We start from the raw sequence: 26,367 nt of genomic DNA, 5'->3' as shown, positions 1-26,367 counted from the left end.
ATTGGGAATACAGAGAAGTATTATGTTATTGATGAAAAATGGGCTTTGTATTATTATTTCTTTTAACAGTTATCTAAGACTCTGGGTTGTTACAGTATGCTAAGCGCTATATTATACCATAAAAGCAAGCATTCCTAGGCTAGGCTATGTTGCACATATCTATATAAATGCACAAGGCATCAGAGTTCTAGTATGTACATATGAATTGCTAAGGAAAAGGAACAGAATAACATTAATGATGTAGAACATATACATTGTCTTCTGAAAGAGAATGCACAATGACGACTGTTTATGCAATTATTCAAAATATGGGAAGAAGAGCTAATATGTACATATCTGAGGTACTCACTCTTTGTGTGTTTAGTTTTCAAGAATTGTCAGTTTCACATCAAAGTCCAGAGAGGTGGTTACATCGAGATATTGCTAAGGTATATCCATTCACTATTAGAGATAAGTCTTGAAACACCCTGCGACGCGCCTATTCAACGAAGTGACACGTCAGAGGTGTGGAGTCTCGTGTCTCTGTGATCTCTCTTATCTCATTCCACTTTCTCAGGTTTGAACACTAGCTGCTCAGATTGCTCTCTAGGTGGTCATTGGTGGAGATAGAGAGAGGCGGGGAAATGAACTGCTCCCGTTGGATTCCAAGCATGAAGGTTGGTGCATCCTGACAACGAAAAGCGTAGGAGATACACTCAGAGGGGAGGTGTGTCGCAGCAGCCATGGTGCCTGACTCCAGACCATGGGGTTCACAGTTCGATCCTCGGTGCCGGCGGCAGGTTTGCCCAGCACCATGTGACTCTGGGCAATAGCTCGCTTAATTTTCAAGACAGCCCCCAGAGCCAGGACACCTCTCTGGAGGCAGCCGTGCGCTTTACAAATGTTGGTATTTCATTTATTTTCCCTAACAAAAAGGGAAGTGGTCATGTAATAGATGTAAAGGGGAGGGGCTCCAGGGAAGGGCTCCAATTAAAAACACAAAGGGGAGGAGCCAGACGATGACACAAAGGGAAGCGGATCTTGTGACAGAAACATTCACAAGGGCTTTGTATGACAGACACAAAGGAGAGAGGATCCTGTGATGGAAACAAAGGAGAAGATCTTGTGATGTGCCGGGAGGGGCTTCAATGACAGACACAAATGGGAGGGGTCCGAGGATAAATACAAAGGGGGAGTCTGAAGATAGATACAAAGGGGAGGGGTCCGAAAATAGACACAAATGGGAGGAATTGATGATTGATACAAAGGGGAGGGGTCCGAAGATAGACACAAATGGGAGGAATTGATGATTGATACAAAGGGGAGGGGTCCGATGATAGATACAAAGGGGAGGGGTTCAATGATAGATACAAAGGGGAGGGGTCCGATGATAGATACAAAGGGGAGGGGTTCAATGATAGATACAAAGGGGAGGAGTCTGATGATAGACGCAAATGGGAGGGGTTGATGATAGATACAAAGGGGAGGGGTCCGAAGATAGACACAAATGGGAGGAATTGATGATTGATACAAAGGGGAGGGGTCCGATGATAGATACAAAGGGGAGGGGTTCAATGATAGATCCAAAGGGGAGGGGTCCGATGATAGATACAAAGGGGAGGGGTTCAATGATAGATACAAAGGGGAGGGGTTCAATGATAGATACAAAGGGGAGGGGTCCGATGATAGATACAAAGGGGAGGGGTTCAATGATAGATACAAAGGGGAGGAGTCTGATGATAGACGCAAAGGGGAGGGGTTGATGATAGATACAAAGGGGAGGGGTCTGATGATAGATACAAAGGGGACGAGTCTGATGATAGATGCAAATGGGAGGGGTTGATGATAGATACAAAGGGGTGGGGTTCAATGATAGATACAAAGGGGAGGAGTCCGATGATAGACGCAAAAGGGAGGAGTCTGATGATAGACGCAAATGGGAGGGGTTGATGATAGATACAAAGGGGAGGGGTCTGATGATAGATACAAAGGGGACGAGTCTGATGATAGATGCAAATGGGAGGGGTTGATGATAGATACAAAGGGGTGGGGTTCAATGATAGATACAAAGGGGAGGAGTCCGATGATAGACGCAAAAGGGAGGGGTTGATGATAGATCCAAAGATGAGAGATTCCTGTGAATGTCACAAAGAGAAGCAGCAAAAAAGCTGGGGAACCACCCATCCTGTGATGGTCACAAATGGGAAGAGCCCCCAGGCTGGATCCTGTGACATCATTGTGGGCGGCGGGTGAAATCACCAGGAGCGCGCAGGGGTCTCTAAGAATTACAGACACTCAACAGTGGCAGCTCCTGGAACCCTGTTGTGAGAATCAATAGTCAATTATGTCCCAGCAATGAATTACCAGGTATTACGGTCAAAATCAATTACTATCAAAATGACTTTAACCTCATTTTGCTGCCAATATTTTAATTCTTTTCTGTTGTTTTACTCGAGGGCTGCAGTCTTGGTAGGGTGCAATTAAAGTAGAATCAAGATGAATCGCTCCAGCCTGACACTCCACATTTACATCAGGGGAAGCCGGAGCATTTCCAGATTTATGGAAAGGACTGCGCTCGCGAGCTGCTTTTATTTTGGCAATAACAGGGCAGGGGAGCTCGCTCAGAGGGTTAACGCATCCACTCCAAAATCCATGTGTACCCCCTCTGCAGAGCGAGTGAATAGTGGAATACAGTGAGCAGCCACTGAGATGTATGTTATTGAAGTGAGAGTAAATGTGACCTGGGTGCACCCTCTTATTGATACCTATAGGAGGCAGCGCTGAACATGGCCTGGTGGGGCGGGATAACTAACAGGCGTCCCCTGGCACAATCACAGTGATGTGACGGTCTACGCACTCTGTGTGAGAGTAACCGGCCCGGTGGGTGATCGAATGGGGTCTGGATGATGGATGCTACTTCAAGTCTTCCTGGGGCCGAGCCTTCTTGAAGGAGATGGAAGTGGGTTGGATGGATGGATGGGTGAATGGGTGGATGGATGGATGGATGAATGGATGGATGAATGGGTAGATGGATGGATGGATGGATGGATGGATGGATGGATGGGTGGATGGGTGGATGTTACTTCAAGTCTTCCTGGGTCAGAGCCTTCTTGACGGAGATGGAAGTGGAGAAGACACCAATGAGTGAACACCACTAGTGAGGCCGGTGCTCTGTGCTCCGCATGGCTTTTACTGAGCTCGCTTCTCTTCATGGGGCTGTGATTACCTTCTGAAGGTTAATGGTGCTCCATGGCCAACAGCTTTGGAGGAGCACGTGCCGGGGAGGTAGACAAAGCTGAGCTCTTCGTCAGACTAGAACTAGTAGAGTCCTCTTTGTCTCGCTTTAGGAACCTACTGAAAACATACTTCTCAATGCGGTCAGTAGAGGGAGCAGTAGAGCAGCAGTAGAGCAGCAGAGCGGCGGAGAGCAGAGGAGCAGTCGTTCATGGCTGTGAATCGCCCGAGGCAGTGAGCCTCTGTGCACGGCAGCACTTAGCAACACGTAGCAGCCGGGAGCCGTGAGAGCCGTGAGCAGAGCTGGGCGCAGAGCAGGACACAGAGAGGAGAGCAGAGGAGAGCCGTGCCGTGCTGGCGGCCTGGCGAGGGACGTCCGAGGGAGGTCCGATTCAGTCCGAACTACTGTCGGGTCCAAGCACAGTCACAGTCGCGGCCACGCCAGAGGAGGAGGAGGTAGGATTACAGCCGGTGGCCACGAGCGGGGCGACAGCAGTGGGGCAAAGCAGCGAGGTGCCTGCAGAGAGCTCTGCTGCCTCATCGCCGTACCACACTAGACTGCACTAGATTGCAGAGCCCGCAAGCTTCAGCCGCGTCCTACTGCTCCCCTTACCCTTACCCTTTCAGCTGCAGTGACCTCAGTGCTCTCTACCACAGCTGGCGGAGAGGGGAGACGTGAAGGGGTGAGGGAAGTGAATAGGGTGAGGGGAGTGTTTAACCTCCTGCATGGCTCCCCACAGCACCTTAGCCTGGTGTGCAGCCGGTGAAGCAAGCACCTGCGACCTGTGACCTGCGACCTGTGACCTGTAACAAGCGGCCAGAGACAAGTGGCAGAAAGGAAGCAGAAGTAGAGCCGAAGTGTGGGCAGGGGGTCTCGTGCTCTCGCCCTCTCTCCTGCCACACTCTCCTGTCACACCCGGTCTACCCGAGATGAGATCTGGCAAAGTGAGGGCTTTGGACCCACAAAAGAAAAAGAAAAGCAGAGGGAAAACAACGATTGTAAACACAGACTCTGAGCCTGTACCTAATCTGCTGTTGTGTGATCCTGAACCCACAACTGACAGCAAGCCCCAATCCACCTGCAAGGACCCTGACAGGACGGCCTGCAAACCTTTCAGCAACCAGCCCAAGATAACGTCAAAATTCACCTACTTAAAAGACGCCGTCTCAGCGACCTTCTCAAGTAACATGAACATCGCTGGCCTTCCAACCCCCCTAAGTCCCCTAGTGACAGTCATCAAGGGCAACTCAGCGGCGAATGGGGGGACTTGGACCTCCCGAAGCAGTCACACGTCAGCCAGCGTTACTACCAAGCCACCAGAGGAAGCAATCAAGTCCTCCCCAATCGAGCAAGTGCGTCAACACAACTTAGCACTATCCTACGTCGCCAAACCCAACGCTGCTCATAAGCCACTGGACCTACAAGTAGAACTAATTGGAGAAAAAACAAGTAATTTGGACGATTTAAACGACTTAAGTGATTTGCAAAATAAAGTCAGTTTCAGCATTCCGTGCAGCCAAAATGGCGAATTTTCAAACTACCCCAAAATGGCTAGCCCTACGGTTTCGAGGACAGAAGGAGTTCTCACCATCCTTGGGGACGGCGCAATAGACTCAGCTAAACAGGAACAACATAGAGCGAGGAAACCGGACCCCACTGAAATTATAGAGGACGCAGTTGAGGCAGACGGCAGCACTAAAGAATTCTCCTACTTCGAGTCAAAGGAATGGGAAAATATGCTGCATTCATACGGGAATACCACCTTTGGACACCCGCTGCCACCAAGGCAGGACAAAAGCGCGGGCCCTTCACAAGAGATGGCATGGGCCACGGCCCTTGATATTCTTCAAAAGTCAGCTGACGCTATGACTTATCAGGCGAACAAAATGGATATCCAAATCAGCCTTCTAAACACGCTTGCCGTGTATGTAGTCAAAATTGACGACAGGATCTCAAACTTAAACAGCTTGATCAGACGAGCCCAAGAAGAGGCAGACCGCCCGCAACAAGGATGTGACTGCACACCAATAGTGGAGAAACTCAGCTCACTCCCAGGGTTAATGGAAAAGCTAGTGGTAGACCTTAAAGAAATAGCAAAAGTCAAACCCATCCCCGGAAAAGGCAGTGACGTCGACTTAGGAGACCCATGCTAAGATCCTCAAGTAACAACAGCTCCTAACTCAAGCCCAAGAGGGGCTGAAGGGATCAACTCCCCTCCACCCCAAGACCTATCTGGGCTCGTGAGCCGCAAGAGGGAACAGCAATCATCTCCGGTAAACAGCAGAGCAAACTCTACCTGCCTCACTTCAACAGAACAAGAGCAGGGAGTATCATCGGGGAAGGGGAAAAGACAAAGGAAGCGGAAAGGACGAAATAAAATGAGAAGGGGAAAACAAGACCTAAGCCTCTACCCGATGTTCAATACCCTCAGACGTCCGGCAGCCACAGGGGTCGACGATCTAATAAACTCTGCCGTGCCACCAATCATAAGGGAAGAACAACCAACTACGCAAGATAGCGAAAAAAGGAAGAGTGGCTTCAGCCCTCCGTCAACGGAAAAAGACCCAGCAATGGCACCTTCAGGAAAAAGGGCGCACAGTGGGACAAAAGAGCTAACCACAAGCACCCACCTGGCTCCTCCAAACACACCTATTATGCAGAACATCACGACCCAGAGCCAATCATCCTGCCCCATGACAAATCATCTCGGTGGTACCATGACCTCAAATCAGGCATTTACAATTAGCCGCGCCAATAACCAACAGGGCGCAATTTCAGCTAGTAGCAAAGGGACTGTGGGACAAGGGCTAAATGAAAAGCTCATTGGAGAGCTGAATGAAGACCAAGCCACGGGCCCTCTGCCAAAAGTAGCTCACACATCTAGGGCACAAAGAACAGAGGCAACTCCAAGGACGCTAAGTACAGCAATGAGTGGGGACGCCCGCTTTACCTACTTCTATCCAGAATACCAGTCAAAAGGCAGCCATGACGTTCTAAATCGTGGCAACATCATAAAGCTGATTCAAGCATCAGGTCTGTCAAACCAAATAACCACACAACACATAACATCGATAGAATTCATTGCACCGTGTCAGGGCCAAACAAACGAAACAACAAAGGTCACCTGGAGCTCAGTAGAGGCAATGAACAACATCCTAGGGCAAACTGACACCTTTAAGCAATGGGGTATACAGATAAAACCGGGCAGGGAACCGGGTTATCCACACATTCTGCAGGCAAGCCATGGCGAGGATCACAGACGACCAGGGAGGGGTGCAGTGTATTCGGTCCTCAGGGGTGCTTGCAACAAAACCCCCACTCCTGTTCACAAACAGAGGGAACCAAGAGAAGATGGTATTACATCACTTAGGGATCTGGAAGAGGCCGGATCATGGTCATGGTTGGCAGGCACCCTGAACACAACTCGACTTTTACGATGACAGCCCAACAGGGAAAACCGCCACGAAACGCCTCCCTTAAAGATCTGTTCATGGAACATCAATGGCCTAACAAGCAAACTTGAGGATAATGCCACAATTTCTTACTTCCAGGAATTCGATATACTACTACTACAAGAGACATGGCTCTTTGAACCGCAGCACATAGAAGGTTTTAAAACCCATCACATTCCAGCCCATAAATTGAATCGGCCGGGAAGAGGAAGCGGCGGCCTCGCAATCTACATATCAACTAAAAACGCAGTTACCTCTTGGGATCTTCTGGGCTCACCACACTGTCTCCAATGTGTGGGAACTTCTTACACCCCTAAAGGGTCAACGCTGGATCTTGATCTTAATGAACGCCTACGTCCCCCCAACTACAGCATCAAGGCAATACTTTATAGAAGAAGCGATTGCGACAGTAATGAGAGTGAAAACTGGACCCCTTGATCCAGAAATCTTACTAACCGGTGACTTCAACATGTGGCTAATGTCAGACTTAGAGAAAAACGAGGTCACCAAATCACATGACAGCACTTGGGAGATACCACCGCTGGTCCGCCCAGGATGGCATAAGAACGATCCAAAGGGACGTTCCCTTCAAGGCAATCTTGAAAATCTGGGCCTCAGAGCCCTTAACGGACGCTTTCCCTCAGACAAGCCCCCCCGCTTCTCCTACATATCGAAAAAAGGCACTTCACTAATCGACTACACATTCGCCAGTCTCTCTCTTTTCCATCAAATAATAGATTTCAGTCTAGGGAGCAGAACTGAAAGTGACCATTGTCCCCAAGAAATATCGTTGAGGACCAGTGTCATGCAACTCGACGAAGGAAGGGCACTGCCATCCGAGAGTTTCACAATCAATCTAAAACTAATCAAATGCTCCTTCAATAATCTCCAACAAGTAGCAATAGAGGCTAAAGGACTTATCGAGCGCCACAGCAGATGCTCGGATGACACAATCTCCAACTGGACAATATTTGCAACTGATCTCTCCGACAAATACGCGCAACCAGTAAAGCATGCGATCCAGACTGGGCGGAAGCAGACGCCCAGCTTGAATCTTGAGATACAAGCTGCAACAAGATCCATGAACCGGACTTGGCGGGCGCTAAAAAGTGATCCAACGGACCCTACAAAAATAACAAAATTGAGAGCGGCCCACAGCCATCTTAAGAAAGCCAAAAGAGAGCTACGTAGTAATCAATAGAACTCGTTCTGGGCGAAACTACAGCATGACATTAAAACGAACAACTCCACAAGGTTTTGGAGGACAATTAACAGTGCATCTGGGCGCGCATCGAAAGTCGCTTCATCAAGCATATTGGAGTCAGAATGGGCGGAGTTCCTCCATCTCCACTTCAACGATCGGGATGCAAATATTCAAAATCAGAGGCTCCAAGTCGAAGACAAATCGACACATAAAGCAGTCGACTGGGCACTTGTTCCGAACATCACAAATCCGCCAATGAAAGTATGCCGGAACGGCGAACCAAAAATGAAAATAACAAAAGAGAGCCCTCTGCCTCAAAGCAGTATTGAAACTACAACAATCCAGAAGACAGATATCGAAAAACTGATTAAAAAGGGACGGAAGGACGGGGCCCCAGGTCCAGGAGGAATCCCTCAAGCCTTGTTCAAGGAAGATGCATCTTTCTGGGCTGGGAAGCTAAGCACCTTATTCAATTCAATTTGGCAGAATAACATCATACCGCCCTCTTGGCGGGGATCTATTCTCGTACCAATCTTCAAAGGTGGGGAAAAACAATCCCCGAGAAATTACCGCCTCATTGCCCTCATAGACAACGAAGCTAAGTACTTTGTGGGAGTTTTGCTTAACTCACTCAGGGCATGGGCGGATGACAACTCTGTTATTCCCCCGAATCAGACTGGGTTTACAAGCAATACAGGCACATCTGTCAATCTCATGACCCTCTCCTGTCTGATTGACCAAGCTAAGTTTAGCTCCTGCCCACTCTACATGGGATTTATCGACTTCCAAGCGGCCTTCGATAACGTGAACAGATCAAAGCTCTGGCAGAAGTTGTCCAGCCTTAACATTCCAACCGACCTCCTAAGAGCTCTACAACTTTTACATCAGGACACATGGGTCAGGATCAAGGTCGGGGACGGCTCAAAACTATCCCGCCCAATTCCAACGGGAAAAGGACTAAAACAGGGCTGTGTCCTGGCCCCGACACTCTTTAACTTATTTCTATCCGACCTTCCAGAAGCTCTAAATAAGGTCAATTCTCATGCTCCCAAAGTAACCGGCCTGTTGTTGTCAAACCTTCTATACTCCGACGACGTGGTCCTTCTGAGCAAAACAAAGATCGGAATGCAAAGGCTCCTGGACGCCACTCTTGAATATTCAAACAAGAATGAGCTTGTGATCAACAACAAGAAGACCAAAATCCTGTCAGTTCGTCCAGGGAAAGCCAAGACTTTGTCCTGGACCCTGAATAAGGAAAGCATCGTCGAATCCAACTGCCACAAGTACCTTGGAGTCACATACAACAATAATGACAAATACAAATCCCACTTAGAAGAACAAAAAAGGAAGGGTGCTGCACTTGCTTTTGCAATTGGCTCAATCCAAAAGAAACTACAAGGTCCAACTCTCGCACCTACATTACAGGTCACGCAGGCGAAAATCATCCCTACCCTAACTTATAGCAGCGAAGTCCTTAAAGGACTAGACAGCTGCCAATTGGACAAAATCATTTCAAAGATCTACTGATCAGTGTTCAAGTTACCAACCCAAACATCACCGGCACAAATCAGGTTGGAACTTGGAATTTGCCAGCAATCACTTGCCAGAGCTATGACTTTTCTCGTGTGCTGCCATAAACTAAGGTCATCTAAGGAGGGAAGTCTAGGCAACCACCTGTGGGCCAGTCTCGACACAAACACATGGCGAGCAGGTCACAACTATTTGGTAAAAGGCTTAACAACTTTAGGCCTAAACAATCTCTGGAGCATGCACATAAGCCAGAAGGAATTCAAACGGCTAGCGAAAACAAGCACAAAACAACTTTCAACAGTGGAAGACAAGGCTCGCCTAGCCAAAAGAAGTCACGGGTGGCTGACGCTGCAATCCTACGCCTCGCTGATCCCACAGCAGTACCTAACTGTACCCTTTACTGCACGAACAAAACTAAGTTTCTTAAAATTGAGACTGGGCGTCATTAACTTGTTGGTTCATTTGCCAAAATGGAAAAGAGAGCATGGACGAGATCTCTGCCGACTTTGTGGGGATCAAAAAGAAGACATTATACACATCATATGTCTATGCCCAAAATTACTGACTAAAAGACGAGCCCTCCTTAAGCACCACTGGAACACAAAAAAGATTAGAACTTGTAGAGCAGCAGTCTTGGCCTGCTTTGATCCTAAGAACACTAAATTAAACTGTGCTCTAGTAAGGTTCATGGCTCATGCAGAAAAAAAACTCTGTGAGGGACCCTTAGTCAGCGATCCTCCGTCGGCAAAACGTTTTGGCAGGCTCCACCCGACATCCCTACTTTTACTGGACTAAATTAGTCCTATTTTAAATGAATTTTCGATATTTTAATTTTGTACTTGCAATGGTTTTTTTAATCACGCAATAAAGTATTATTATTATTATTATAGACTAGAACTAGTAGACAGTTTTGATCAGGCTGGTTCAGCAGGGTTGGAATTCCACACTGGGGTTTGCTATACTGTTAATCACGCAAATTCACTTTAACAGGGCAAGGAGCCGACTGCAGTTTAAGGAACCGTCAGACGGCCAGCTTATAAGAATGCACAGTGCAAGGCGTTCGCCAATGTCAGCATGAATGCTCCTGAGAGGATACTGGTGCAGGTGAGAACTCCTCTTCTGCGTCTTGTTCATGGTACCAGATATTAGATCTTTCCTAAGACTGCTGCCAGATTGGTGCGAACATCCTGGCATTTTTATAGGAACAATTTGTAAGTCAATGGGGGCGTTTTCAAGGAAGTGGGGTGCCACTGAGCAGACTCTCTTTCATCAGGGTGATAGTCCCCAATCATGGGAGGTCTTTGTTCACCGGCTCTGCTAGACCAGAGGTGTGCTCTGCTGCTAGCCAGACGAAGGGCAGCTCCACCGGATTGGTCAATGGGCTGCTGCAGGGTCCCAAGACGACACAAGGCTCTCGCATCCTGAGATGTTTGAACCAACGGGTTCTCCCTGGTGGCCTGCACATCACAGAAGGCCACTGCATTCGTCAAGGCAAAGTGTATTTTGAATGGGTGTAGAAATATAACATTTCATTTCGTATAAAAACTCAATTTTGAAAATAATCCATAAATTCTAATTTTGATGCAGGTAGTCTAGGAAAGTGTCTTTTCAACGTCCACAAATGGGATGAATCCAAGTTATTACCAAAGAGATATTTAAGGGACAGGTGTACACCCACTCTGGGTGTGCAATTTGCAATGCAGCCTATGTACTAATAAGTCACATGCCAAACTGTCTATTTGTAGGGCCCCGTAAACACACCTGCCTAATGAACATTAATTAGGAAGGCTGCAATTGCAACCCTCTGTGATTAACTGCGAAAGCAAGGACGGAGGCCTGCAAGGCACAGCAGACCTTTGTCCATACATTTGCATTCCCAAATGGGAAACATTTTTTAAAGCAGCCTGTGGGGACATCTCTGGGCTTGGTCTCACCATCGTAACACAGTATGAAGTGCCAACTCACATCCTTTTCTTTATCCGATGGAGAGCTTTCTGGACGCACTGGCTCCAAAGGGGCTTCGTGCCGGGTTCTTCTTTGTAAAGTATGAACAGTTTCTGAACCGCAGGGGGTGGGGATACGTGCAAAGGGGATTTCTGGTTTGCAGGAGTCACCGCTGCTATTGAGGTTTGAAATCACAGAAAGGTGTCAAGGGGGAAATAATTTCTATTCAGCCTCTAGTAGGATATGCATAGTGATTTACTAATGTGGTGTTTCCTTTTAAAAGACATGTCCAATTGATTTATGAATGTCTTTTGGAATTATCAAAACTAAGCAGAATAAATACTCAAAAACCTCAGAATTAGTGGTCTCGGGTTTATCGCGAATATTTAAAATAAACCTTCCTTGACACCTTTCTGTGATTTCAATATTTGGGTGGTCCAGTCTGGGGAGTACAGGGCCCAAGCCTTCCTTGTTTTTGCTATCTAGTTTTGGGCAGGAGTTCCATCCGCCAGCTTGGTATGGGCACAATAGAGCTCCTGAGACTTAATGGACATGAAACCAGGCCTCACAGTCTTTTGATTATCTCACCAGCGACGGCTCCTCCATTAAGGCGGAGGAATGTCGCTCCACCTGCTGCGAGCAGAGCAGGTACACACAGAATAATGAAATGGTCATTACCGTACCATTTTGTTATTCTGTGTGCTGCCAGCCGCGCTAGCACAAGTGTATTGGTGAGGGTGGGCAGACAGATTCCTGCGTATTACAGGATGACTGCTTCAAGTGCGCATGACAGATTGGCCGGATGTCTGCAGCCCGCCTATCTGTCATGCGCACTTAGGAGCCTGCAAGGCCAGTGCTGTAAAACAGCAGAGGGATTACAAGCACAGGCCCCCAGCCTCAAAATGAGTACTGGGTCAGCCGGCTCCAACTAATCAGCAGATCAAGGATTCTCTGGATTTTGAAACAGGAAGTAAACCACCTTCCTTTCCTGCTTGTCCTCGTCGGGAAGGACAACAGGCAACATATCGGTGAGTTTTATGGCTTGCGCTCCACCAGTGATTTTTAAAGTTGCTAGACGCCCCTGTACCTCGCTATGAGGTGGAAGGAACTATAGGGCACATTAAGGACACATAGGGATTGGTGAAGGGGACTGGGGTACCAACCAATGGCCCTGGTGCACGGGGAGCCAAAGGCCACCAAAGTAAACCTCTTTGCAAAACCGTTTGGCAGGTTTTCTTTCCTCCTTCCCAGTTGTCGACCCACTTTTATGTCAGATTAGCAAGCGCAAAAATTGAGCTACAAAAAAATCGTGGCCAGAACATCGACTACCAAAATATTGTCACGTTACGAATATATTGGTAATTATGGATCGACCAGCCTCATCTCGACATCTATGTAGATTTTTTTTTTTTAGGCAAACTTTATTGAGTTTTACTTGAGGTTCCAGGCATAACTAATGCAACATAATTCCCATTAATCAGGATTTTTAGCTGACAAGTTCACTAATAAATTTAATTCGGCTCGACATCTATATAGATAATGCTATATATAACGTCAAGGTACATAAATGAGAGTCAAGAACAGTAAATTAATATTTACTACCCATGTACACTTACCTTCACAATACTTTGATAGTCGATATTCTGTGTACACTATCTTTGTAATGCGATATTTAGAGCTAGATGTTCTGGTATTACGCCGGTTGAGTCACGCCTTATATGCTATAGAATTCGGCATGTACATTTTACTCAGTAGTAGAAACATAACCATGGCCGGCAGGCTGCAGGCCGCACAGGAAATGACGTGCACAGGCTCTTGTTGCAAAGGACCCGCCCCCTCCGGGCCCGGCATCTTTAATTGGCTGCTTCGAATGTCTCTGCCTCCAGTCAGCTGAGACCACAGCGAAGGCCTGGCACACAGAGAGCAGTTTGTATGCAGACCGCATTCCTCTCTGCTTCCTCTAATGCCTTGACTCAAAGGATACTGATTTTCCCTGTCAAAATCTCTCAGAGGCAAATCTATATTCAGACGAGTGTATAGGTTTAAAGGGCTCTTCAGTGTGCTTCTAATGGCTTAATCTTGGGTTCAAAAGTTCTCAGTCACACGGTAAATCATTTAAATCTCAGAGGAGAAAAAAATGCAATAGGCAACTAAGATTTAACAAAGAAGGGTGACGCATACAGAGGAATACACTGAAAGAAAGCAGCAGCCAACCCAACACATTCACATATTCAAAGAAGCTAACAGCCAGATACACGTTTGAAGAGAGGCTGATACCTAAAACACATACACACACACACATACATACACACACACACACACACACACACACACATATATATGCAGGTAGGTAGCAAATCACAAACACAAGCAACAGCCAAAACACCCCCACAGCCCCCACCACACACACACAGACATACAAGGCAACAGCCCGCACCCAGGATGCTTCTACCCATTAACAGAGGGAGGAATATAGCCAAAAACAAAGCATTGCTAACCAAAATGAAAACAATAAATGAAATATGCAACTAAGATTTAACAAAGAAGGGTGACGCATACAGATGAATACACTGAAAGAAAGCAGCTGTCAACCCAACACGTTCACACATTCAAAGAAGCTAACAGCCAGATACACACGCTTGAAGAGAGGCTGATACCTAAAACACACACACACACATATATATGCAGGTAGGTAGCAAATCACAAACACAAGCAACAGCCAAAACACCCCCACAGCCCCCACTACACACACACAGACATACAACGCAACACCCCGCACCCAGGACGCTTCTACCCATTAACAGAAGGAGGAATATAGCCAAAAACAAAGAGGTTGCTAACCAAAATGAAAACAATAAATGAAATATGCAACTAAGATTTAACAAAGAAGGGTGACGCATACAGATGAATACACTGAAAGAAAGCAGCTGTCAACCCAACACGTTCACACATTCAAAGAAGCTAACAGCCAGATACACACGCTTGAAGAGAGGCTAATACCTAAAACACACACACACACATATATGCAGGTAGGTAGCAAATCACAAACACAAGCAACAGCCAAAACACCCCAACACCCCCCACTACACACACACAGACATACAATGCAACACCCCGCACCAAGGATGCTTCTACCCATTAACAGAAGGAGGAATATAGCCAAAAACAAAGCATTGCTAACCAAAATGAAAACATACAAATATGGAAGGTACAACCTACAAAACGCGCACAGTCAATCTGGCATATAGTCAAATACCTAAACATAAAACATAGGGGAAGCCACAAAAGCAGTTAAGAGGCAGACACATACATATTCATATGCAACGCATCGTCAGGGGCAGGAAGCGCTCTATCAATGCAATTTAAACATAGAAACACACATTCACGCCCATAAAGCCAAGACTTTATATATGCATGGAAGATACAAGTCAACAAGGAAAGTAGTAAGCCATAAACACACACAGTAAACAAAAGTGCATGGAGGCTTTTTTCCAGACTTGTACAAACATAAATGAAGGTAGCTAACAAAACAAAGACACACTCACACAGAAAAGCAACACACACACACACACACACACACACACATGCACACACAGAACACAGTTCAACACAAACAGATTCAGATAGGTAGACAAAACACATACACACAAACAGGAATGCAGTAAGCCAAACACACGGGTAGGTAGCCAAAACAGACACACAAGCAAGCACATGTGGGCAGCTAATCAAAATACACATACTGGAAGGCAGCCAGCAAACTAGACAAATGCAGGATATGCAGGTATTCAGCGACCGTGCTGAAGCCCACCTCTGGACCAGAGATCACCTCCATGTGAGGGCCCCTGCTTACCTCTGCCTCCGTGCAGCACCAGCACCAGGCTGAGGGGTATTCACAGGCCGGAATTAACTCCAGCTCCCAGCCACAGCTCACGCTCCACGTGAGGGCCCTGCTTACCTCTGCCTCCTTACAGCACCAGCACCAGGCTGAGGGGTATTCAGAGGCCGCGATTAACCCCAGCTCCCAGCCAGAGCGCACGCTCCATGTGAGGGCCCTGTTTACCTCCGCCTCCTTACAGCACCAGCACCAGGGTGAGGGGTATTCAGAGGCCGGGATTAACCCCACCTCCAGGCCACAGCTCACGCTCCATGTGAGGGTCCTGTTTACCACCGCCTCCATGCAGCACCAGCACCAGGCTGAGGGGTATATAGAGGCCGTGCTTAACCCCAGCTCCAGGCCACAGCTCACATTCCATGTGAGGGCCCTGCTTACCTCTGTCTCCTTACAGCACCAGCACCAGAGGGGTATTCAGAGGCCGGGATTAACCCCAGCTCCCAGCCAGAGCTCACGCTCCATGTGAGTGCCCTGCTTACCTCTGCCTCCTTACAGCACCAGGCTGAGGGGTATTCAGAGGCCGCGATTAACCCCAGCTCCCAGCCAGAGCGCACGCTCCATGTGAGGGCCCTGTTTACCTCCGCCTCCTTACAGCACCAGCACCAGGCTGAGGGGTATTCACAGGCCGGGATTGACCCCAGCTCCAGGTCACAGCACACGGTCCATGTGAGGCCCTGCTTACCTCTGCCTCCTTGCATTACTAGCACCAGGCTGAGGGGTATTCACAGGCCGTGCTAAAAACCCCACCTCCAGGCCACAGCACACGCTCCATGTGAGGCCCTGCTTACCTCTGCCTCCTTGCATTACTAGCACAGGGCTGAGGGGTATTCACAGGCCGTGCTAAAAACCCCACCTCCAGGCCACAGCACATGCTCCATGTGAGTGTCCCTGCTTATCCTGCCTCCTTACAGCACCAGCACCAGGCTGAGGCGTATTTAGAGGCCGTACTTAACCCCAGCTCAAGGCCAGAGCACACGCTCCATGTGAGGGCCCTGCTTACCTCAGCCTCCCTGCAGCACCAGGCTGAGGGGTATTTAGAGGCCGGGATTAACCCCACCTCCAGGCCACAGCACACACTCCGTGTGAGGGGCCCTGCTTCCCGCTGCCTCCGTGCAGCACCAGGCTAGGGGTATTCACAGGGCAGGATTAACCCCAGCTCCAGGCCACAGCGCACGTGCCGTGTGAGGGCCCCTGCTTACCTCTGCCTCCTGGCAGTACCAGGCTAGGGGTATTCACAGGCCGGGATTAACCCCACCTCCAGGCCACAGCACACGCTCCATGTGAGGGCCCTGCTTACCTCTGCCTCCGTGCAGCACCAGGCTGAGGGGTATTCACAGGCCGGGATTAACCCCAGCCCCAGGCCACAGCTCACACTCCATGTGAGGGCCCTGTTTACCTCTGCCTCCTTGCAGCACCAGGCTGAGGGGTATTCACAGGCCGGGATTAGCCCCAGGCCACAGCTCACGCTCCATGTGAGGGGCCCTGTTTACCTCTGCCTCCTTGCAGCACTGCCACCAGCCAGAGTTGAGAGGTGTGCAGAAGCCATGTACAGTCCTTGCCTCAGCTACAGATGCACGTTCACAGTATATTTTTCAGAGCTGGTGAGAGCTGCATGTGAGGCTGCCCTAGAGTCATCAGCCCAGATCTGGAGGCCGGAGCATACACAGAGGTTGAAGTTAAGGGAGTCTAATGGGAACTTCTTTATTAACTGTTGAGTCAGTCTAGTAGTCTTTGCAACCATCCTCACGGTTCTAGTACTTTTCCTTTTCAGTTGAAACATTTCTGTTTCATTTCCATGGTATACTTTAATGCTTCCTTTTAAGGTACTAAGCTCCCTTGGGTGCTGCTGAGATAGCAGCGTCTAACTGTAACCTTTATTTATCAGAATATAAGAAAACATAACCCACTGAGGCCCACTCTTGCCCAGTTCCCATCCTTACACTCTCTCCCCAGCCTAGCACACTTCCTTGCCCAACCAGCTATTGCCTCCTGAACTCCAAATACCGTGCTATCCGTCCTCTTCCCACAACCCTCTCCTGCCCCAGTCTACTAGCTTAATTTGTGCCGGTGGTTGCATGTGGTGGTTACTAGCTAGCACCCCTGGATTTATCTGATCCAGGGCAAGAGAGAAGAAAATAAGGGAGAAAGATGAAAGATATATAGACAAAGAGTGCCAAAGGAGAAAACATCCAACTAGTTTGAGATAAAGAGACATCAAATCTCACCTGGTGAAAGAGTGAGGCATGAGGTGCAATAAACTAGATGTAGCCTTGGTCCTCAGTAACCTTATATTCTAAATACAAAGCTAAGGTCACACACAGTTTTGTGCACACTAACCAGACTCAGAGAAGCCCATCATCCATAGCATCCCATACATCTTCAATAAGTCGTCTCCAGCAAAATAGTAGAATATGTGCAAACCGCAAGCAGCTATGGAAGAACGGAATAAGTCACAGTACAGAAAAAAGCTGTAGCATGCTGTTAGTGCCAATGGGCTGTGCAGTAATGAAATCGCAAAGTATGCTACACCAATACAATCAATACATAAAACTAAAGATGCAGGTTGGCTGCGGAGAGCCCTGGTCCTAAAAGCCGACATCGCACATAAACTCTTCGCCTGCCATCATACTGCATTTTACATTCAGGCACCTTCAAACGATTGCATCATTTTCAGCGGTGAGTAATTTAATAGAAAGATTGGATGATGACTAACGTTGTGCGCAAGTCTCACTTACCGCACAAGGCGATGATGTGACTGCTGTCTTCATGAACAAACTTCCTAGTGACGGCTTCCTCCATTATCTGTTTGACCTAAAAAAAAGACAGGCAGGTTAGCTATTTTTAAATAATAAAACATTGTCAGCCCGAAAGAAGAGTGCAGAGAGATGGATGTCAGATAAGGATGCTGGACTTCCTGTCTCTGCCTGCTGTACCATTACTTAGTATTCAGCTTTGCTTTTGCCTCTCTTCCCCCGCCTCCTTCACTACTCACAGCTGCATATTAGTTCCACAGACTTCCTAACCATTGTGCAAACAATTTAATTACATCAAATAAACCTAGAAGATCGCAAGACTTTTCCTATCTCCCTTGATCTAGAAACACATCTTCACTCGAAGATAACAATTTAATCGACTTAATTTAATCCCAGGGGTATTTTGGTGTCTCTGTTATAGATCCCTTTTCCCTCCTCTACGTTATTTGTGTTTCTAAAGAATTAAATGGTCTTTGTCATATCTTCCCATTGCAACATCTCTAACAAACTATACACATCTAAAACTCTCACCACTAGGTAACTGCTGAGGTTCTTGCACCACTGTGATAAGTGTCTGCTTGAATGTCTCTGATCTGTTTTTATCTTTCTTGAAAAGTAGACATAAGAATTGTAAAGGTGCGGTATTGCAAACCATTAAGAGAATATTAGGATGTCTTTCTTTGTTGTGTTATCTCTACCTACCCTTATTGTGAAACCCATCATTTTCCAGACTCCCTCCATTTCTAGTTCACTCCTCACTCTTTTTGGCTCTTTGAGGCCATTAAGTGGGCTGACCCAAAAACCAACTCATATGTCAAATCCGATACAACCTTATACCCCTTCTTATACACCTTTAAATAAAATAAAAAAGTGTTTACTTTGTTGGAAATGGTGCCTGCAGGCACATATTTTACCTTAAGATTCATGATTCATGTATGTCTAATTTCAAATGAGTTCAATTATTAATAATAATAATGTTACTAATAATAGGGTCTTCTTTGTTCTTCTTTATTTATTTCTAGAGCGTGCTGTAAGCAAGCAGTATACCCAGGGTGAGCTGCAAACAGTAATAAAACGACAGTAATAGACACATGAGACGTATATTAACGGGGCAGCGTCTTTATCACTTTTCTGAAGACCCCGTGATTAGTCATGAGTCAAGGAGAGCCTTTGCCAATTCCAGAGTCGGAGCTCTACATTGCAGGACTCTCGGTCCCCACAACGTGAGCACTTACATCGCATGTTTGGACCAGAGCCAATCCTGACTGAAGTACTGGCAGCAAGAATATCTGAAAGAAAGAGTGCCCACTTTTTTAGTAGATCTGATGGATTACGCAGATCACCTTAAAATAGATCAAATACACAAAAGGTGATGGGAGGAATGCTTGCAAATAGTCTACGCACTAGCAATCACTTGGGGTAGCATCACAGCCCATTGTTCTTTTGCCGTGATGTCACCTCAGATTAGAAGATTAGATCCAGCCATCTTCAAATCCGCTATAGCCCTGCTCCTATGGGAACTGCCCAACCCAAACTACCAAGCCAAGTTGTGTCTGTAGTGCAACGCAAGTAACCCATGACCGGTGAGCACAGAACTCACCCATGGCCACTTAACACGTTGTATCAAACACACCTTAAAATGGAATCTGTACCTGGAATGGTACCATCTTTGAAATATGGTTGATTGTACAGAGGCAACATGCCAGTGTGAGGCCTCTGGATTCCACCCCTGATAAGCCAATATTGATGCCCATCTCTACTCCATAAAAGAAACCATTAAAGTTCCAATCATGGTAGTGTTGATAGGGGAGGGGGTAGCCCCATCTGTCATAGTCATGCCCCCACCATTGTCTTGAACCCCACCACCAAGAGACAGCCAGATCTGAAAACAGACAGTGCCCTCTCAGCCTGAGAGCACCTTGCATTCCATTAGACTATTTGCTTTTTTCAGGATGTGGTGTTTCTGTAGTTTGCTACGCGACATATTACTGATTTATAGTACATACTGCAAAACGTTTTGCCTCTATGTATCTATGGGAGTGTAGGTTGTGGGCGGGTGTTTATAATAAGCCATGAGTCAGAGCTGTGAAGTTCAGACTGAAATGTCTCACAGTGCACGTCAGTGGGCCATAAAGGGGGTCAGAATACATGCTCGCCCAATATTTCACCTCTCTGGAGAGTGCACAGAGCAATGGTAAGGTGTGTCATTTGTAATTGGGATTCTGTGCGAAAGTGTGCGAATGAAATACACAGCTGTGAAATATCGACAGGGCAAAAGGTAAAGAAAATGCTGTGCTTAAAGGGGAGTGAGTGTGGCATGTTGGGGAGGTGAAAGAATGGAAATGCAAGGGAGTACATGCAGGAGGGGAGTGGGGGAAAGAGGTAGCTGAAGAGGAAAGAGATGAGGTTTGAGATATGCACATGTGGTTTCAGAAAGGTATAAGGAGAAAAGGGGTTTTAAAGTGTAACTGAGAGATTGAAGATGAAAATGGTGTGAAAAGTTCAAAAGAAGTGATTGAGACACTCCAAACACCACTAGTCCTTCCACAGACCTACGTAATGTTTAATTCACAGTCATGTAAAATGTTTTGAACTAAAAAAACACAAAGAAATTCCTCAGTTATAGCTAACTATAACTTGCATCCCCACCATGCACTGCTTATGATCTCACATATTACATCACTCATGACATGTTCTATGACATCAATTATATCACTCATGATATCTCAAATGACTTCACGGATTACATCATCCAACCAGTGTGTTAGCTTGTTGCATATTTTACATAGTGGTGGGTAAGTACCATATTATTTCTTTACCTAATTTTGTACAGTCTGTGGACTGCTGATGGGTGTAAGTGTTTACAAACCGCATGTGCTCCTAATGCATCATAGGTGTGTAGAGGTATTGAACACGGTATAAATCTTTGTATTGATGAGTAACTCTGTGTGCAGGTGATAGTTGACGATTTGTGTTCAACGTGTTCCGCACAAGTATTTTGGCTCTGCAGAAAAGGTTTCCAACAGGGCAAATATTCTATGTACTACATACTAAGTATTGTAAGCACCCTTGAGTTATTTACAGACTCATTTCAGCGTGATAATTTCCATATAACATAGAAGACTGTGTACACCACAAGTACTAACCTATATGCATGTGCTTGTTTTGCTTCAGAAGACGGGCTATCTGTAAAGTTTTCACACAGAATGAAGGCTGCAGGATGTATGATCATTAGCACTTTCAGATCTTTATTATTTTAAATGAATAGCCTCTCTTTGGAACTGTTTTTGCATTGAGTGTACACTGTTCTAAGTAGATACTTTTTAATACTCTATTGTGTGTTTCTCATGAGAGTTTCACTGTCTGCAAACGGTGTGGTACACTTTCTTCATAGCATAACAACTGTTTACAGTAACTACTTTTCTACTCATATCAACTTCATTTTTCACTGTACGTTGAGTGATTGTGAGGTGGCTTGATACAGATAAATACTGTCCATATTAAGGCATTAGTTTTGAAGCAGATATTGAGTATTCGGAGGAACTTGGTTTTCTCTGAACAGTTGCATACAGATTGAACACCACATGCATTAGGGGTTATCCTTATATCTGTGGTTGAAATTCAATATGACTTGGCTACCCATGAAGTGCATGGTTAAGGGTCAATGTTGCACATAACAAAAGTTTGTATATATGATGGCATTAATAATGCTTCATATTATTATGATCTAATTTGTACTTACTTTCAGACCTCTAATACCGTTCTAGAGAAATCTGCACAAAAGAAGCTTGGATTATGTCATCAGTGATGTCATCAATGATGTAATTTGAGACGTCATTAGTAGTGTCATAAATGATTTCATAGAACATGCCATGAGGGATGTAATTTGTGAGGTAATAAGCAGTTTATTGGAGGGGCGAAAGTTACAGTGAGAAGATGAATTTCTGTGGCCTTTTGAGTTCGAAATGTTAATGTTTTCACTGACATATTCACCTAACTATAACGTTACTTTAACCTTTGTTTTTTCAGTGAATTTATAAGTCTTTTTTTACACAAAACAATCTTTTCTAACACACTGTTACTTTAAACTTTTTTTTCCAGTCAATTTCGAGCTTTTTTTTCAACATTAAGAAATATTTTATTTCCAATGTACATATCGTAGGATGAATAAAGGATCTATCTTGTCTGCACACATCACTTCCAAGGGGAATGTGTATGGGAACAGAGTGCACTGTTTGCTGAAATCTTTGTATTGACTGATGTCTGAGTGTAATAGGGTGTGATAAGAGAATATTGAAGTTGAGGTTTTCCACGTTCTCTCTACTCATCACTGTCACATGCAGACATCTTCTCACCAAGTTTAATAATATCTTAAGAGTAGATCCTCCAAGGGCTGTGTAGATATTTCATCATCAGCGAGCTTATTGTAAATGAAAAAAGGAGGGCTATTACTTCTTTCAATAATTTATGCCATTAGTATTAACAAAATTAGTCTTTTTTCATGGGTGTGTCTCTATTCTCATGAAAGGCTCATGAGCTGCTCACAAGAAGTTTGCGAGATCGTAGAGTCATACATTTAATTTTAGACTGTATACACTTGTCATTCTTGTGTGTCCACTGAGACCTTTCCCCAGGGTCAGGTGATGGGTGTGAATAGTAGGTCTGGTAAGCATATGCCATCTCTAGTAAGACTGCTTTCTACAGTAAGAGGTGTGCATACTAGAGTTTATTCAGAGATCACCTACTCCTTTCTGCTTTTTCACGATTGCACAAGAGTCCCGCGAGATCTCAATATAAAAAAAAAAAACAATTTACATTTTTTTCATCACAGTAGTTATGCCTCACAGATGTCCCCTCAATAACTAATTGGACAACATGCCATTCTCCTAGTAGAATGTATTAAGAAGTCACCAACTTCTTTCTACTTTTCATGAGCCCGTGAGAGTCCAGCGAGATCACAAATGTTTGTTTAAAATTAATTTACTTTTTTTGCTTCACTGTACTGATGCCTTACAGACCTCCTCTCAATAACTAGGGAGACAGGATGCCTTTATCCTGTCCCCTTATATAATTTTCTAACTTCACTCCCACAACTCCAGCAATGTTTCACAGTAAAAAGTAATGACAGCCATTTCATTTCTAATCCGACCAATCAATAAGAGTGCTAGCTCCCACAGGACTCACAGGAGTCTCTGGCTCTTGCAGAAGTGAGAAGGCTCATGAGAAAAAGGGGCCTCTAGACCAATCACAAAGCTCCATTTTTGAATTTGGCTCTCGCGAGACTCTTGTGAGATACTCGCAGACCTAACCGTCAAGACATAAAAATATTTTTGAACCTTAATTTCGCAAAAACTACGGACCAGATTTATACCAAATCACAAAAAGCAATCTGCAAACCAATATCTAGCTTCCTGTCAAATTTGCGGTAATGCGGTTCAGAAATTTCGTGTAGCCCTGCCTACGGTAGTCATTGAAAAAAGCATGAGGACATTTGTTTTGGGGGGCCTTTTTTCTGAGCCCCACCTAGACAAATCACCCCAAAACTTTCCACGAAGGAGCTCAAGTGAATTAGCTTTTTTTAGAAAGTTTTCTGAAGATTCATCAAACTGCACCATAGTTATAAGCACACCAAAAAACGCATTTCCTATGGAAAAGAAATCCTAACTATAACTACCAAGTGGCAGTGGCCACTGGGTTATATACATATACTGACTCTTTGCCCATAGTTACCCTGTGTCCTGCGAGGGTGGAGTGCCTGCACTGGAGGAGTGCCAAGTATATAGTTCTCCAAAAGCCAGGTGTAAATGGAAATACGCTCACTCAGAATGGCTGTAGTCTTGCTTAATCCATTTATTTCCATACATCGACATGCAGAAGATGTATTTCTGCCATCACGCCCATAATCACAAGACAAGCAGCAAAACACACTATACACCCGGCTTTGTCCTAACTCACCACAGGCTAGTATTTGTTCCCATTGACTTCTGCGCTCAGGGTCACATCAAAACATGAGCTGGGTACAGTGGGCTTGTGGAGAAAAGTGGTGCCTGTTCCACTGGCTAGGTCTAGAAGGCTTCATCTGTTGAAGGGCTTGCTGATCAACAGGAGATGGATAATTAGATGATTTCAGGGGAAAAGACAGGAACTTGGATACCTTGCTTTCTGGGGGGATTTAAATGTGTGGAAACAGAACCAGTCGTGCCCACCATGGACTGTTGTGAGGAATGTCTAAATGCAATGCATCTTCATAATAGACTAATGTGTGGAGTGCTCATTGCATTTGATCACCCAGTCATGGACTGATGTGATGAACACCAGTCATCCCCAGCATCACTTATTGTGGTCTTACCAAGGGCTGCTGTGATGAATGCCTCACCGCCATTCATCTCCAGCACCTAATGCCATGTTACTATGGGCAGCAGTCGAAGTGCATTAAAAAAAGTAACTGTGATCTTAAGTCCAATTGGGCGGGGTCAGTGAGTGTGCGGGTGGGATCAAAGGTGTTGCTAAAATGAAGAAAATATTCTGTGACTATTTTTTTGGTCTTTGACCTTCAAGTAACTGCATTTAAAATAAAACTTCTTAAATTAAAAATAAATGCAAGCTAAGCTAATCAGTGAGAGATGCACTATTTTACTGAGTGAACACATTACTGGGTAATGCCAACACTGCAGATATCTTTGTGTGTTTACCAGAGAGCCACAGAAATGAATTCTTGTTGGTGCCTTGGGGAATAGGGGCTTGTGAGATTTTAGTGTTATGAGGTCCCAACCTGTGACAGAAAGCACTTTAAATATGTACGGCATTACACGCAGTATAAGATAGGCTGCCACAAAGTGAACAAAAATATTTACATTGATATGCAGACTGTACCTAGTGCAACATTTCTTCTAAGTGTCCCTTAAAAGCACACACTCCACAGGTCATCAATTCACCTTAAAATACCTCTCAGAATGAATACTCTTAAAGCGGCTACCTCATTTAAAGCTAATACCAGCTCCCAGGCTCCCTTTGCATTTGCAAATGAACCAAATGTGCATATTTACATTTCTTTCAGGCAGCAGACACCTTGGTAAGAAAGCTTGTTTCTTGTTTAGCTGCCTGCCCCCCCATCGGCTTCACAGCACACGAGTCTCTCGACCATCCCATTTCAGCTGCCAAATACCCAAATTAACTGTCCCGGAATGGTAGCCTTTTAACATTTGGGGGTCGATTCCGATCCTGGAGAAATATTCCCCGTACGAATCGTTTCCGGACTTTTTTAAGTACGAATCGTACAAGTCCCGTACAAACTGGCAAGTACGATTCGTATGTAAAAAACACCATACGATTCGTATTGGGAATATACCCCGACACGTCCTCGGGTCGGAAAAAGTGTCCGACACATCCCCAGACGTTTTTACGTATGACTCGGTAAACCGACGTCCGAATGCGCAAGTACGATCCGTCCCGTCCGTCCGAATCCACAACCGTATGGTAAAAACACCGTACGGGGCGAACCTCCACAGCAACCATGGAGACGTCCAAACATGTGCCCGCATACGCGCCGAACACCCCCCCCCATGTCCGCGTCGTACCCGCATCCCCCCTGTATGTCCGCGATGTCCCCCCAGCCCCCGTATGTCTGCGACATCCCCCCAGCCCCCCCCGTATGTCCGCACCGTACCCCCACCCCACCCCCCGTATGTACGGTGCAGACCCCCACCCCGTATGTACGGTGCAGACCCCCACCCCCCCCGCTACGCGCTGGGGGTCCACACCGTACATACAGGGGTGGGGTGGGGGTCCGCACCGTACATAGTGGGGTGGGGGTCCGCACCGTACATATGGGGGTGGGGGTCCACACCGTACATACGGGGGGGCTGGGGGGACGTCGCGGACATAGGGGGCATCTGGGGGGGTGTCCGGTGTGTACCGGGCCCCCTTTTCCTCACGCTTCGCGGCGTACTTAGCTTTACCGGCACTTTTTGTGTGCCGTAAAAATATAGCCGTCCGGTGTGCTGTCGGTACGAATCGTACTTGCTGGTAAGTAAAAAGCTGCCTAACTCCGTCCGCATGTCGCGTACGCGCCGTCCCGGATCACATTTGTATGTGTTTTTGTGTCGGTCGGTGTTTTGTACGAATCGTACGGAAATGGTGTTTCCGTACGAATCGTACTTGCATGTCTGTATGGTGTTTTTACCGGGTACGAGTCGGACGGAGAAAACGCTCCGACCGACGGTTTGTACCCGGTTTTTCCAGGATCGGAATCGACCCCAAAGTAGGGGTACTTTATTTGTCAATTGAATAAAGTATGGGCACATCATGCCCCTCAGATCCTGCCCACATCGACCTATGACCATGGACTGATGTGACGAGCGCCTCACTGCCATTCATCT

The 26,367-nt window shown here is 46.2% G+C and overlaps 1 protein-coding gene across 2 annotated transcripts in view; it reads right to left on the bottom strand.

Annotated features, from left to right (window-relative positions):
- Window positions 1-26,367, bottom strand: part of SGSM2 (small G protein signaling modulator 2) — a 1,127,811-nt gene that overhangs the window by 856,610 nt on the left and 244,834 nt on the right. For both annotated transcript variants that reach the window (XM_085649947.1, XM_085649948.1), the window contains exon 2: window positions 17,972-18,047. In XM_085649947.1, coding sequence (XP_085506073.1) covers window positions 17,972-18,047 — 76 coding nt within the window. The remainder of the gene's footprint in view (window positions 1-17,971; window positions 18,048-26,367) is intronic.

This window comes from Triturus cristatus, chromosome 3_2, assembly GCF_964204655.1.
Source record: "Triturus cristatus chromosome 3_2, aTriCri1.1, whole genome shotgun sequence".
Lineage (NCBI taxonomy): Eukaryota > Metazoa > Chordata > Amphibia > Caudata > Salamandridae > Triturus > Triturus cristatus.
Note: the sequence above shows the minus strand (reverse complement) of the source record. Positions and strands in the feature narration are given on the sequence as shown.